This window comes from Callithrix jacchus, chromosome 5, assembly GCF_049354715.1.
Source record: "Callithrix jacchus isolate 240 chromosome 5, calJac240_pri, whole genome shotgun sequence".
NCBI classification, from domain to species: domain Eukaryota; kingdom Metazoa; phylum Chordata; class Mammalia; order Primates; family Cebidae; genus Callithrix; species Callithrix jacchus.
In genome coordinates, this window is record NC_133506.1 from 17,769,499 (window position 1) to 17,784,007 (window position 14,509).

The following is a 14,509-nucleotide window of genomic DNA, read 5'->3' on the forward strand; positions in this document are numbered from 1 at the left end:
AAACAAAAACAAAACCTTTCACCTGGGGTGGGAGGGAGGGCAGCTTCTCAAACCACCCTCCAAGTTTCAAGCTCTCTGAAACTTTAACTGCCTTCTCAAGAGCCAAGCTTTAACAAGGGTGGGGAAAGGCAGGGAGAAACACCAACTAGCCTCCTGGAGGAGGGTGGGGTGCAGGTGGAATGGGCAACATGTCTCCAGAATGGGACCTGGGAAAAGCCATGATGAGTGCCAACCCCCTAAGCTGCTCAGCTGTAACTCTGGAAAACAAAAAACACCCCACCTCCAACTCCCCAGAAGGAAAGGCTTTCGGTTTCCCAAGAGCTGGAGGCAGGCTAGCAAATCCTTGTCATGGGAAAATTATAGGGATCTAGCTAATAGCTAATCACCCAGGACTGAGAGTCAACTTAACCCCTGAGAATACTGACTAACCACTTCCTAACTTCTAAAAACCACGCCATGCACACCCATATGCAAAAAATCACTAGAATGTGTGGTTTAAAGTTAGACACTGGATTCTGGTTTATGTAAAATGGAATGTCAAAGTGACAAGTGACTAAAGGAGTAAGATAAGAACAAAACTACACAATCTAAATAATTTCTAAAAAGTGGACACCCATGTTAGTGGGAGGCAGGGGGTAGCCATTCTGTCAAGGTTGATATTCGTAGCCTAAAAGACAGTAACAGGGAACTGATTATGAAATGGCAAAATTCTCACCGTCCTCCCTTCATCTCTTCCAAACTCTAGGCCTCTTCAAGTTGCCTCATAAAGGCAAGGAGAGGCAGCTGAGGATCTAACCTCACCTAATTAATGAGACCTCAATCCCCAAGCATACAAAAAAAGCAACCACGAAAGGCCATGGGTGACTTCAAAAGAAAACAAATAAAAATACTGACCCTCAAAGAGGCACCAACCAAGTTATCCCAGTTTAATAATATATGATTAAGATTCTCATGAGAAATTGAAGTGACTTTCTTCAGATGATGATTCATAATTAAGTTTGATATTATTGGCAGGCTTGCAATAAGCAAGCATGTGTACCCAGGAAAAGGGACTCTGTCTACTAGGGAACAACAAAAACCAGTCAAGTCTTCTCATGTGGGGGTGAAAAAAAAATAACCTGTGTAATACATAATCCAAAAGACAACCTGCAGGTAACTTGCCATTCAACTATTTCTGCAGCAGGACACAACCTGAACTTCCTCAGCTTGAAGGTTCTGCTCTTTCTTTCAAGGCAGGGAGAGAAAACTGGGCTGGGAGACTATGCAAATGATGTGTGGGAAAGTGGCACCTTAAGTAAATAAGGCCATCAGTGCATGTCTGGGCAAGGAGCAGGAGGCAAGACTTCGAAAGAGAAAGGGCTAAATTCTGGAAACAAAGCCTGTTGTTCTGGCTGGGAGGGCCCTCCCCTGCAGAGCTGTGTTTGTTCTGATGACAGCAGCACAAATCACAGTCGGCCTCCGCTGATATCCATCTGAGCAGGGAGCAGGCTTGGAATCACTAATAGCACTGCCATTCAGACTTTCTCCAGGACACCCTTAATTAGGAAGTGTTAAGGTAGGCGGATTCCTGCTCCACATTTGACAGCAATGCCGTTAAATACTACAGTCCATTGCCACCAATGGGAGGACAGCAGGTGCAGCCCCTCAGCCTTCCAGGACGTAAACTATCTTTCTGAATTGTAGGAAGAGTCAATTCAGTACAACCGGTTCTTAATGTACTTCCATCCTCAGAGTTCCATGTTACCCCTTGCATGAGAGGGAACAGAGTGGTGGAATCATAAAGGTAAAGGCCACAGAGAGTTTTCTTTAAAGCAACAGCCTCAAAATTGACCAAGGAGCAAAGTCACGCGGCAAGCTGATCAAATGCAGACTCCTAGGCCAAACTGGGATTCTACGGAGGTGGGATGGAGCCCATGAACTTGCATTTTAACAGTTCTCTTATTAATTCTGGAAGTTAGACTTTGAGTACTGAGGTTTTGGGGCAGTGATTCCCAAAGTGTGGTCTCATCAGCAGCATCACTCAGGAGCTTGTCAGAAATGCAGAAACCTGGGCCCAAGCCAGACCTATAGAATCAGGACTTGCGTTTTAATAAGAGCCCCAAATAACATCAGTTTGGGATGTACTGGTTTAGACTATGTTTCGTAAGATTCCCTTTGCTCCTGTCAGAGTAGCTTTTAGGGCAAAAGTGACAGGCCCAAAGGATCCATTTAGTATTACTCCTTAAAATTGGGAGGAGGGAGAGTAAAGCGTAAGACTGCCAAAATGCCACAGACACCAACAATATTTCCCGAAATAAGCCTTTCCCAAATTGGTGTAATATAAATTTCAAGAAGCTCCAAAACCTGCCATCGTGAAGTGGTCAGGGCGGGTCTCCCTTTGGCTTCTGCATTGTTCCTGGACCATAAAAGAACAGACTTCAAAGGCCTGCAGCAAAAGTCTACATTCATCAGGCTCAACTGACAAGATTCCAGGGCAGCCATTAACCTCTCAGCACCAACCCAGCTCCAGCCTGCAAAGGGGCCAGGAGATTGTACTAATCCCATTCTAAAGAATGCTGGACTTTCGCCTATTGATGGGAAAAGTGGGGGAGGGGGCCGGGAGAAGAAAACCTTGGTGGAAGAGGAGGAGAGATACGCAAAGAAAGAAGTCCACATCCCTCCATCCAGCCCATTAGCACTTTAAGGGAAGATTATAAAAATGTGTTATCAATTTACAGAACAGTTAATACATGAAGTCACTTGGCTATACCCAAAGGGTTTCTTTTTATTCCAAGAGAGAAGTGGTGTGTGCATTCCACCAGACAGCTGGTATAATTTAATAAGCTTCAGACGTTTCTATCTGAATTTTTTTTAAAGCTTTCTTGTTCTCCAAGAAAAAAAGAGGCATATTCACAATAAAGTCGGTCCCTCTCTTACATTAAAGGAAAAATTTTTTTTTAAATCTCACAGAAGACCAGTTTATTTACCTGCAGTCACCTGGGTGTTTGCAAGACCCATGCTTGGTACTGCAGCCTTGTCGGCAAATAGCTGTAAAAAAGCAGAAGGACAAGTCAGCACACTGCTGTTCTTTGCACCGCCACCACCGTGAGAACAGCCCATTGCATTAAAAGCCTGCAAAATCCACAATTTTAAGGATCTCATATCAAGTGCATTGTAAGGAGAGGAAGATGGGAGGGGCCCAAATAACGAAACCAGCTTTAAACCTCAAGGTCTTATTAGCAGATCCTCTCAAAACATGATATTGTTTGGGGACAAAATGCAGGCAAGTTGACAAGGGAAGGGGACCTTCGTCCAGCCTCTCTAAACCACAGCCACCCTGGCTCCTTGAGCAGAGCTTGGGCAGTTCCCATTCTGCCCATGCCCTCTTGACTAGAAGAGAAAAGGTATAGATAATCCTTCCACATCCCACCCACTCTGTCCCATCAGGACACATTCAGATGAGCCTCAGCGTTTTTAAAACCCCCCATACCAAATGCCTGGTTTCAAAAATTCCACAGGACTAACAGCCAACCAGGCTGGATTTGTTGGGCAGGCTAATCTGGGGGCCAGATCTGGTGAGACTTTTGTGAAGTATCCTTGCAAAGCAATTCTCTACTTCATTAAAACAAACAAAAAAAGTCACTTTCTAAAAATGTCAGTTTATAAGGCCAGGCACAGTGGCTCATGCCTATAATCCCAACACTTTGGGAGGCTCGGACAGGAGGATAGCTTGAGGCCAGGAGTTTGAGGCCAGCCTGAACAACAGAGCAAGACTCTGTCTACACAAAATAAAAAAGCTGGGTGTGGTCGCATGTGCCTACAGTCCCAGGTCCTTGGGAGGCTGAGGCAGGAGGATTGCTTGAGCCCAGGAGTTCAAGGCTCCAGTGAGCCATGATTATGCCAGCAGGGGTGACAAAGCAAGCACCTTGTCTTAAAAAAACACCAAACAAAAAACTCACACTAAATGCTAGGTCGTTTAATTTCTAAAACACACTAAAATATGTTGATCAATTCCCCTTTCATTTGAATTCCAGAAATGCCATCCTTTTAAAACTCTTGTCTCCAGCTATTTAAGAAAGCAGTACTGCCCAGGAGACATGCAAATTCCTTCCCCCATGCCCCACCCCTCTGTCCTGGTTGAAAAAACTCATTTGGAAATTGAGTTTATCATAAAGAATTTACCTAATTATCATGTAAAATAAGCAGAGTCCATTACTGCTCATGAGGGGATATTATACAGTTAACAGAATTACCTATCAAGTTGCTACGAACTGGAATCCTGGAAATCTATAAAGGGGCTGAGACAGTAGACAGCACAGAGACTAAAAGTGGTGTAGGACTGAGCCCAATGGGAAAGCTTGACCTCACCACATACCTCTCCCCCGCCATGCCATGCCTCCAAAGACGCCCAGTGAAAACTTACTGTGCTGCTACCCCGAATGGAGGGTGTATCGTTTCCTACAAGATTGCCTGTTCAGACATCAACTGGGCTAACCTAGTCCTGTCTGCCATCTATTTGGGGTCACATTCCTTAGAAGCAGAGCCTGAGAAGGGGATCTGGGCACAGGTAGAAGGAATTGAGGGAAGTGGATAGGGGCAGGGGAAGGAGCTGAGCAAGAATGTGGTCTCAGCTGGAGTCTGATTGCAGCATAATCCCAAGGTAAGCTCTGGAGTGTGAATTGTACCACTGTTTTAAGGCAAAGGAAACTGGTCTTTGTAGCCCTATGTCTGTCAGTCACTGACTGTGAGCTGGAGGAAGCAGGATGCACTGGCTCTGGTTTGGCCAAGGACGAGTCTCCGGAGAAGGAGCAGCTGTGAGCTGTTGGCAGCCAACACTTACAGCACCTGGAGGATGGGGACGCCAGCAAAGGGCATCTGGATGGGACACTGACAGCATCTTCTACACTCAGCATCTTCATGCTGCAGGCCCAGAATAACACCAAGATCCCACCCCTCCCAAGACAGCCACGTGCCACCTGCCTGCTGGTGGGGTGATAAATGGACACTAAAAGCGACAGGCACACATGTACATGCACACACACGTACCTCTGTTACATTCGGAGCCCATCCAGCCTTCCATGCAAGTTTTGTTGCCATTCTGATCACAGGTATAGTGTCCAAAGAAGTCATCTCTGGGGCGGCAGAACTTATTGCAGCCAAAGCCATAGTAGTAATCATCGCAGGTCACACGGATCTGATACTCAAAGTGGGCAATGCCCGTGTTCTGCTTCAGCGTCTGCCACTGCCGGCTGGGGTTGATCATGCCCGAGTGAGAAGCCTTTTCAATAATATTGTCAGGTTCTAGAGACAAAATGATGAGTCACATTAATATTCACATCAGAGCCTTCTTCCTTGACCATTTTGGCTTTTTAAAATAAAAACATATACACAAGCTACAAAATTCTATCCATTGTACAGAAAAGCAAATAAATGAAAAGTTTATGCCCCTACCCAGAGGCAACCAGTTACCACTTATTCACCTTCTTTAACTGTTTAATGAAATACATAGTATTTCATTGTCTGGAAGCACCAAAAATTTACCTAGTCCCTGACATATGGGCATGTGAGTCTTTGGGCTTCTTACTATTGAACAAAGCCACAGTGAGCAACCTTGAATGTATCCGCCTGTGCATGGTTCCTGCAATGAGATATTCTAGAAATGGAAGTGTTGAATCAGGGTATGTGCACAACCAATCAACCTGTCCGCAATCCCAAACTCTCCTACCACCCAGGAAGCTGCGTCTTCCAATAATAGTGCCAACGCTGTACATTATCAAACATTTGATCTGTCTGATAGGTAAAGGGGTATCTTGTTTAATTAGCATTTAATTAAGTGATGGTGAGAGCCCTTTCTGGTAGTTACAAAATGATTTGTTTGTTCCTGTGAACAGCAACCAGCTTCTCTCCTCTGCCAACCTTTCTATTACATTGCCATACTGACTTGCGAGAGCTCTTTACATATTAAAGTAGCTTCCTATGGAATGCTGCTCTTGAAGAAATCTCATTATTCCAGATAAAGGGCAGCAATCGTTCATGGTTTTAGAGTTTTGTGACTTGCTCAGAAAAGGTTTTTGTCCATTTCAAAACTCTTAACTGGAAGCCAAGGAGAGGATGGAGTTACATTTTTTAAAAACTATTAACATGGCAATCTTTAAAGCCAGCACCTTGAACTTGATGCATTCTACCTTTCTCCTCTGCCCAGAAGGCAGATGGAAGAATAATTCACTGAAGTTTAAAGACAGGTAAATTGAGGGGAGAGTTTTTTTTTGAGCCAAGTCATGCTCCTGAAAAAAAAAAAAAAAAAATGCTTACTGAGGAAAATAAACACCTGGAGCTCAAGCATCTCTCAGGAGCAAGGAGTAGTCCCGGCCCTGAGGCCACTTATAATCTAGTTTGAGAAGAGACAGGTACAAAAATAGCTCAAACATCAGGTGCCAGGAGTTCAGGGGAGGATCTGAAAAGGCAGCAAGGCACTAAGTCAGCACCCCGGCCTGGTTTTGTGTTTGTAAGTCAACACCTGGTTTTATGTTTGTTTTCTTAAATCTGCCAGCACCAACTCTTCATCACCTCGTCAGATTCAAGGCTATCTTGGAGAGACAGTGTTAGGACCTACTTGCAAAGTCTTTGTGATTCTTACCCACCCACATGGCTGTTTTTCTAGGCCCCGGGCCTGTGCTCCTTTACAAAGTGATGCAAGTCCTGCAGGTGACCAGGAGAGAAGGAACTCCTGGGTGGCTTCATCCATACACCCCATTTCCAACAGGCCCCAGCGTTCACCCTCTGGGGCTCTCAAACTGCTGCATGGGCAAGACAAGCCTCGAACAAGCCCACATACCTGCAGCCTGACACCTCCGCATGCACTGAACCACTTGCAGGTAACACTTTACTCATTTTTGCAAATAAACAGAGGCCAAGGAATGACAAAAATGTCTCTCCATTAACTATGTTTGCTCTGCTGGTTCAGTTAAAAAGCATAGTCGGCTATTACCATGCGCTTACAAGATCTTCATAAAAGGGATCGGTTAAACACAGTAGCCATGGCTCGAAGGCATCCAGCTTCTGAGCTGGTATCAACAACAAACAGTTCAGACAGGAGTCCAGGGCAATCCTAGGGATACAGCACTGATAGGTACATGTTTCAGTCGTGCAGTACGCCTTCCACTTGTTTCCGGGAAATGTTGTAAAGAGGATTACTTCAGAATCCTCAGTGGAGCTAATGGAGCTGCACACATAACTTCCCACCTGCTCAGGGAGGGGGGTCGAACGTATCTGGGTTAGAACACATCTGCTGCCTGCTTCCTGAACATGCTTTCCTTCAGCTTGGGGCACTGGAAAGGTATCTGTGGCAGTTCACTTGGCAGTCCAGACTTATGATTAGAAAAGGATGTCACCATGCCTCACTGCAATTCCCAATGCCATGAAGATGAATCATGAAGAACCCATGGCCACCTCGCAGGCCAAGGAGGACGTGACGAAGGGCGAGTCTGAGAATAACCTGGGACCACACCAACCTGAAAACCTGGAAGGGGGCCTTAGCAAAGAAGGCCAAGCTACAAGAAAACCTGTCTGAGGTGTGCCTAATTTATGTTTACGTGTCTATTACGCATTACAGTAAATTGAAGCCATTTGCTCTGGCGGAGAAAGAAATTTGGAACTCTATATACCACAGTCTGGAAATGTAATAAAAGACTTTGGAGGACCAATGGCAGAAGGACCAGCCTTAAATACTTTCAAACACATGAACAGCACCTAGGTTATATTTAGGCCCAAGTCTGCCTGTGAGGGCTCACTGCAGAACTGATAGAAGAAATTCTCTGCCCTAAAACTCAGGGCTCTGCCTTTGATTTACACCCAAAGCCAGAATGTTTACAACTCACTTCAGTCCCACAGGGCAGCCAGCTCCATTGGGCTTCTTAACATCCTCAGCTTCTGCCCTATGGAGTGCAGTCCAGAGGGAGTGGCTGAAGGTGAAGAAAGGAGCGAAACACTCCAGGGTAGAGCAAACAGCATGTGCAAAGGTCCTGAGGCAGGAGTGTGCACAATGCAGTTGAGGATGGAAAGGCAACTGCTAGGGTATGGCCAGGCTACAGATATGATGGACAACATGGTGTGCAAGACAAGGCTGGGCTGCACATAGCCTTGTGGTCCACATGAAGATCTGTCCCAAGAGCAACAGAAGGCCACCGAGTGGTTGGTTTTTCGTGATAAGGGAGACAAGCAAATGTTATGCTCTGAAAAGACCGGGATGGCAGAAGAATGGAGAAAGCGCTAGAGGTGGGTCAAAGCAGACACAGGTGGACCAGACGGACGCTACTCTAAAGTTCAATCATGAGCGGATGATGACTTGGACCAGGGCAGTGGCAGAAGGCAGACAGATTCAAGTGAAGAGCTGGAGAGATTTTTCAGAACTTGGAGGTAGACTACATATGGATGCTAACAGAGAGAGGGTACGCAGAGCACCTTCTAGATTTCTGGCTTAGGGCAATGGGTATTCAAATACTGGTGCCAGACACCCAGAAGGGGCCCTAGGGAAGGAACTGCTTTTGGTAAGAAAAGATCCTGAGTCTGGTTTTTGACTCTGCTGAATTTAAGATTCCTTGGAAGCATCACAAAAGAGGCTGCATAGGCAAGTGGAGAAACCATTCCCACTCTTCAGGGTCTACCAAGTGAGTTCTGGTAACCTGTAATGGGCATCTCATGACTGTATCAACCCCTCTCTCCAAAAGTAGAGATTTAGAAGAACTTTATTCCTATCCCAGTCTTCCTTGCCTCTTTCCAGGGATTTGGTTACCCACTCCCTGCAAGAGATGAAACATCCCAGAACCCCAAAATGGGGCTACCTGGAAACATAGACAACTGTGGATCGCTCTGGACAAGCCCTGGGTTCCCAGGGGGCATAACTCCCTGACCTGCAAAGCGACAATAGGCCCAGGAAAGGTTCTGTGAATGCCAGAGTGTGGTGGGGCGGTCTCTCATAGGTCCCTAACAAGTATACTAGCCTGGCTCTTATCACAGGCCAGGATCAACCACAAGCTGTTCACTCTACTGGGTGGATTGTTTTAATAGCCGAAAGGGAGGGGAAAGAACACCATGCCTACACCATAATAGTACAGAAGAGCCTATGTCTCCCCCTTCCCCAACCCCTTCTGCCTAATCCTTAGTTACCATTGTGAGCAGGTCACAGTGACATAATGTTCACACAGTTCTCAACATTTGTGGTAGGGAAGGGAGGGGAGCAAACAGGTGTCTATGACCCTGACTGGCATTAGCCAAAGCCAAGGCTGGCAAAGCTTCCCTACCGCCCCCACACACATCCCCCACGGCATTAGAGGGTCGCCCTCTAGGGAGGAAGACTCAAACCTTGGACTTTCATGAACTCCCCTTCAAGGAGGATGACATCCAAAGAGCTGGACTTAAGATTCCCAAGCTAGAAGGGTGACCTACATGGCCTGGGACTCTCTGGCACATGTGGGCTCAGCAATGATTCTGTGGCCCCAAGTGGCCCAATAAGCCAGCCACAGGTGGAAGCTGCCCACATAGCAGGCACCCAGCCCTCACTGTACCCACATTGGGCATTCACCATTTTCTGTCAGCAAAAAAGCAAGGCAAGGCAAGAAAAGATGTTATTCAAGTGAAAACAAATGGTAAGGTAGAAAAGCAAAAAGAACACGGCATTCAGAGAACAGAGAGCCAAGACAAGAAACTGGATCAACTCTTCTTCACGCACAGACCAAGAGACTTCAGCAAGCATCAAATTTTCCAGTGACAGCAACCCAAACTCTGCTGGCAAAAAGGGAACTGGAAGTTTCAGCTCGAGAGTGAAAACATTTTAAAGTTACAATTAAAGAGCAAGACCACTTTGTAAACCAGACTATGCCATTCCAATCACATCCTCCATGGCTTATCCACCAAAACCGACCCCTCACAGTCCTGAAAGGCAACCTGCACTGAAAACAGAGCCATCTTTCAGAAGGGGACAAGGCAGGCTGTGAAGCTCTGGAATTCCGCTTCAATGAAAGGTTTGTTGCGCAGTGTGGGAAACCCGGACAGACTAGAAGCTCACCTGCCCACCAAGTGAAATTCAAGGTCGGTCTCTAGAGCCCAGCACCACCTTTATATGGCTTTATCTTTCTGATGGGAGATTAAACGCTCACTTAAAGTTTAAATGGACTTTTAAAAAGTCACTACTTTGATCCTTTAGCAGCCTACAAGGTTTTAAAGTTGTAAAACCATTAAGATCTCTATCCCGAAGATAATCTAGGTTTCATAATCAGGGAATGAGTTAACTGGGAGTCTGTTCTGTCCACTTAATATTCCAACCTAAAATTCTAGGGAAGTTAAGGAATAGATTCCACTGACAGCTTCACCGTGGGGGTGTGGGGAAGAACAGATGGCAAGGGTGGCAGAAATCCTAAGTACTAAGGAGACAGATCCAACTCCAGCTGGTTGGCCAAGCCCTACACTTCCACATGTATTTAGAGAAAAGTCCATACAAGTGATACTTACGAAGAGTGTTATTACTGGAATCCCACGCCTCCACAAGCAATGTATAGGACCTCTGCAAGACAGTTAAACAACAACTTAGCAATTCAGAAACAGGGTTGACTCTCCAGTCTCATACATTCTCGGCTTCCCCGAATACCCCACCATATAATAAAACCATAATGCCAAAATAAAAATTCTACTGGTTGTTGCATTGAGGTCCTGGGTGTTTAAATCCAAACCAACTCCCTTTCCTTTGTGAGCACTCTTCCCAGGTTGACAGATGACTCCTTTCACCTGGCAGGGACCCACTGGGGTCAACATGCATGCAGGCAGCTCAAAGTTGAGATCAGGAAATGCCACCTCCCTCTATGATATGGGAGCACTTCGCATATAGTTTCCCAAAACTTTCCATACCCCGACCCTAGTGCATGAGAGAAAAAGCCACACAAAGAATTTATTCTAAGCTAACCTAACCAGGTATTTGCACCGACGGGGTATTGCTAAGGTTACACTTTGGGCCCTGGTGGGGCAGTCTCTAGGGAGGCCCCCTTTTCCTTTTTAGAACCCCTTTGAAAGCTGTCTGTGTGAGACCATCCTGGCTCCCACAAGTATCGGGTAACTCTAGGAAACAGGAGGGGGTAGATGCAAAGCAACTCTGCAAGACAAAGAAGTCGACCTCACTTGGGCAGTGCAGTTGGGGGTAGATCCCTGGGAAGAAAGTACAAAGGGAGAAATAGCTGCACACCCATGGGTTATATTTATTGATGAACTTATCTGTTAATAAGATCTAACATTCCAAGAATAATCAGAGTCCACTAACCAATCAGATTCCCTGGATACTGGCAAGATGCCAGCTGTTATACTGAAGGCACTTTTTATCTTCCAAGCTTATCTCAGAATTCCTCCTCCCAACCCCCCCAAAACCTAAGCTATTACCAAATTCCCTCCTTTTCAAAACTCTTTCTTCGTTATTTACGATAAGGTCAGTCTCACAAAACACCAGCATTTAAATGAAGCTTCTGCTATCTTGGCGCTGAAGAAATGTACTCAAGGCAGGTGGGGTAGACAAGGAACGTGAACTGGGTTATGAATCCCCGCTTTGCTGTGGCAGAAACCAAGCCATCGGAAATAGTAGCGTGTATAGATTAAATAATGCCGTGCTGTGCCACCAGAAGCACACTGCTGCCAAGAGAAGAAAAGGCACCCAGAAGATAAAGGTAAAAGAGAAAAAAGGAGGGTAAAAGGGAGTTTCATTCATAACTCAAGGCCAGCTTAGTGCTCTCATAGGGACACAGCAGGTCATCTCTGAATATAAAAATATCCTGTGATAGACCCTGCCTTGGAATTCAGCCGAAATATGTTTCATACTCAAAGCAGAGTAGGATTCCATTTCGTTCACTGATAACTGTGGGAAAATGCTCAGAAAAGCGAGCAAAACCGGGCAAGCCAGGGCACATCCCCAGCCCTCTCCTGTTAGTGGCCACAGGTCCAAATTCATTGTTGTTGTTACTATTTTATTAGAGAAAGTTATACCTTATTTACAGCCTCTTTAAGTTTCTTAGGACTTCCTGCAAATTATAGGACTCTTCCCTAAGAGCAGCAAGAAATTATATTTCTCTACTGATTTGAGGCAAGAGCCCAGTCAAAATGAGGCCAGATGTGTGGCTGATTCTGTATAATTAAGCCCTTCATTTGCTGGTCACGTTGAGGCCCACGTTCTCCACTTCAACAATATTGTTGTAATTAATCCTCTGATTAACTGCATTGATACCAGGAGTTTTGACAGACTTGCACAAGCGCTAAACACATAATACCCACAAACCCCACTGCAAGCGAAGGTGCCGGGACTGAACTGGCATGGCAGTACTGACTGGGTTTAATACTCAAGGAGGAAGGCATCCTTACATCTTGCACAAGAACTTGGAAGATCAAGCAGTCTACCGGGCTCATCCTTGCCAGAACTGGGAAAACCTCAGAAGTTGCTGACCAACAACACCCCACCTTGAAAGAAAAGAATTGCACACAGCCCAACGTGCCTGGCTTTGTGATTTTCCATGGACTGCCTTCTTTCTCAGAGGCAGAGACAGAGTGAGGGCAGGGAGCTGCAGTGATGGCAACAAGGCCTGGACCTTTTCTCCCCCTCCCTGTTTCAGGGAGAAGATTAGGGTCGCAGGACTGGTTTCCTGGGGCAGGAGGATTCTTCCTGCCCAGCCCTCCAGAGAGAAAGGATTCCCTCCAAGGCTTCTATTAGGAGGCACTCAACCTCCCACTCCATCCCCATACTATAGATCAGCAATCAAGATAATTTAACAATGATTATTGGTTGCTAGAGAACTTTAATTTTTCCCAGGCCCACGCTTGACCTCTGTACATCCCTGAACACACATCCAGGCACTGAGATCACAGACCACGCATACTTCATACCATCAAAGCAGGGATCAGGCCACAGAGTAGTAAATCCACTATGCCCAAGTCACACACAAGTAGCCGCTGCAAATCTGATCCCCAGCAGAGGCTGAGTGCTCCATCCCAGGAGGGCTTGGAAAGGCAAAGTATTCAAACTTAAGTTCCTACAGCAAAACAGTCATAACAAAAAGCAAATATTTGGGTTTTTCTTGGTTTCAAACTACAGAACTCAGACTCTGCCAAAGAGTCACCTGGCTTTCATCTTTTTTCCTTACGTTTTCCAGAAAAATAGTGTGGGGGCCACTCAGGAGGGAGTGGTTGCGAACAGATCTTCAGTCTGGATTTGCAAAGTGTGTCACTTCAGCCCCTTCCCAGCTCCAGGCCCAAGGAAATCTGGCAACCTGGCGGCTGGTTCCCACTCTGGTCTGACATCAAAGAGGAAGGGTCACCCTTCAGAATTGCTTTTTAGGAGCTTTCTGTGGAATTCTACCTGGAGGAGAGTCCTGGCATCAAAGCCCCAAGGCACCCAAGGGCCACCAGGCTCTCCCCCAGGCCAGGGCCCCTGCACTTCCTCCTGCCCTCCCCACTTACACTGCTGTGCCAGGGTACTCTGCCCTGTCCCCTACTCCACGGCGGTTACCTTGGCACTGGGCAGAGCGGTAAGCACTTAATTGCCACATTAAGAAGGGGGGATGTAAGAAACAAAGGTAATTGTGTTGGCAGCCGGGAGCTTCCTTTTCCTGGCAACAGTGACAGCCAAACCAAGCCCTGAGAAGCGGCTGCCTCCCCTCCTGCCAAGCTGACGGACACAAATAAACCGCCATCCAAACGGCACGCGTGTGGCGTCCAAAACCCCAGGCTGCTGCGACAGGCAGGCCCGCCGGCGGCACGCATATCCTGGGAATGCCCGACGTGCCAGCGCGGCCATTGTGCACAGTCAGTCGGCTCCCGGAGTTCGTCGGGGGCCCTGCGCTCTGCTGACTCAACTGTTGCTTCCTGTCGCTTGTCCCGTATTAGCATTATTTTTGGAGAGGCCCCATTATTCTCCGTAATCCTCATTTCAGTCAATTCGGCCAACTCTATTGTCCTGCCTGTGTCTGGGTGGCCAGAGTATAAAATATTCCAGTCACAAAACATATTAAGCAAAAAAGGTTGCAGGGAGTCCATGTGCGGGCACATTCACACATACGCATGCACACCATGCCAGTGGGTTTTGGGAAGGTGAGATAAGAAAGGACAACTATCCTATAGCATCTAGGCTACGACTTCAGGCACAGAAAACAATCAAGTCTGCAGGGCTTGACATGTCAATAGGGTCCGATCTGGTTACAAAGGGCGATTTTCTCATCAAAGCCCACCTCAAAGGCTCACCAAGGGGCCCCAAAGCTCATATCCAGATTTAAGACTCTCAATGAGACATCCCCACCCCCTTTCCCATCATTACCCTTACCTGTTTGAAAAGCATCCCACTGATAATTAAATGCACCAGTTACAAAAGGGTGGCGAGGTTAATAGATAGAATACCAAGAAGCCAGCCAAGCACAACGGTCTGGTTCACACAGAGCAAGCCTGAACAAGAAGCCTTTCTATTTATTTACCAAAAGTGCAAAAAAACTGGGCTGAGCTGGTAGAGGACTCT

At 46.4% G+C, this 14,509-nt stretch overlaps 1 protein-coding gene across 11 annotated transcripts in view; it reads right to left on the minus strand.

The window, feature by feature from the left end:
• Positions 1-14,509, minus strand: part of JAG1 (jagged canonical Notch ligand 1) — a 35,778-nt gene that overhangs the window by 15,268 nt on the left and 6,001 nt on the right. For all 11 annotated transcript variants that reach the window (XM_078371349.1, XM_078371347.1, XM_078371346.1 and 8 more), the window contains exons 3-5: positions 10,486-10,537; positions 5,026-5,280; positions 2,967-3,027 (exon numbers count right to left, since the gene is read on the minus strand). In XM_078371349.1, coding sequence (XP_078227475.1) covers positions 2,967-3,027; positions 5,026-5,280; positions 10,486-10,537 — 368 coding nt within the window. The remainder of the gene's footprint in view (positions 1-2,966; positions 3,028-5,025; positions 5,281-10,485; positions 10,538-14,509) is intronic.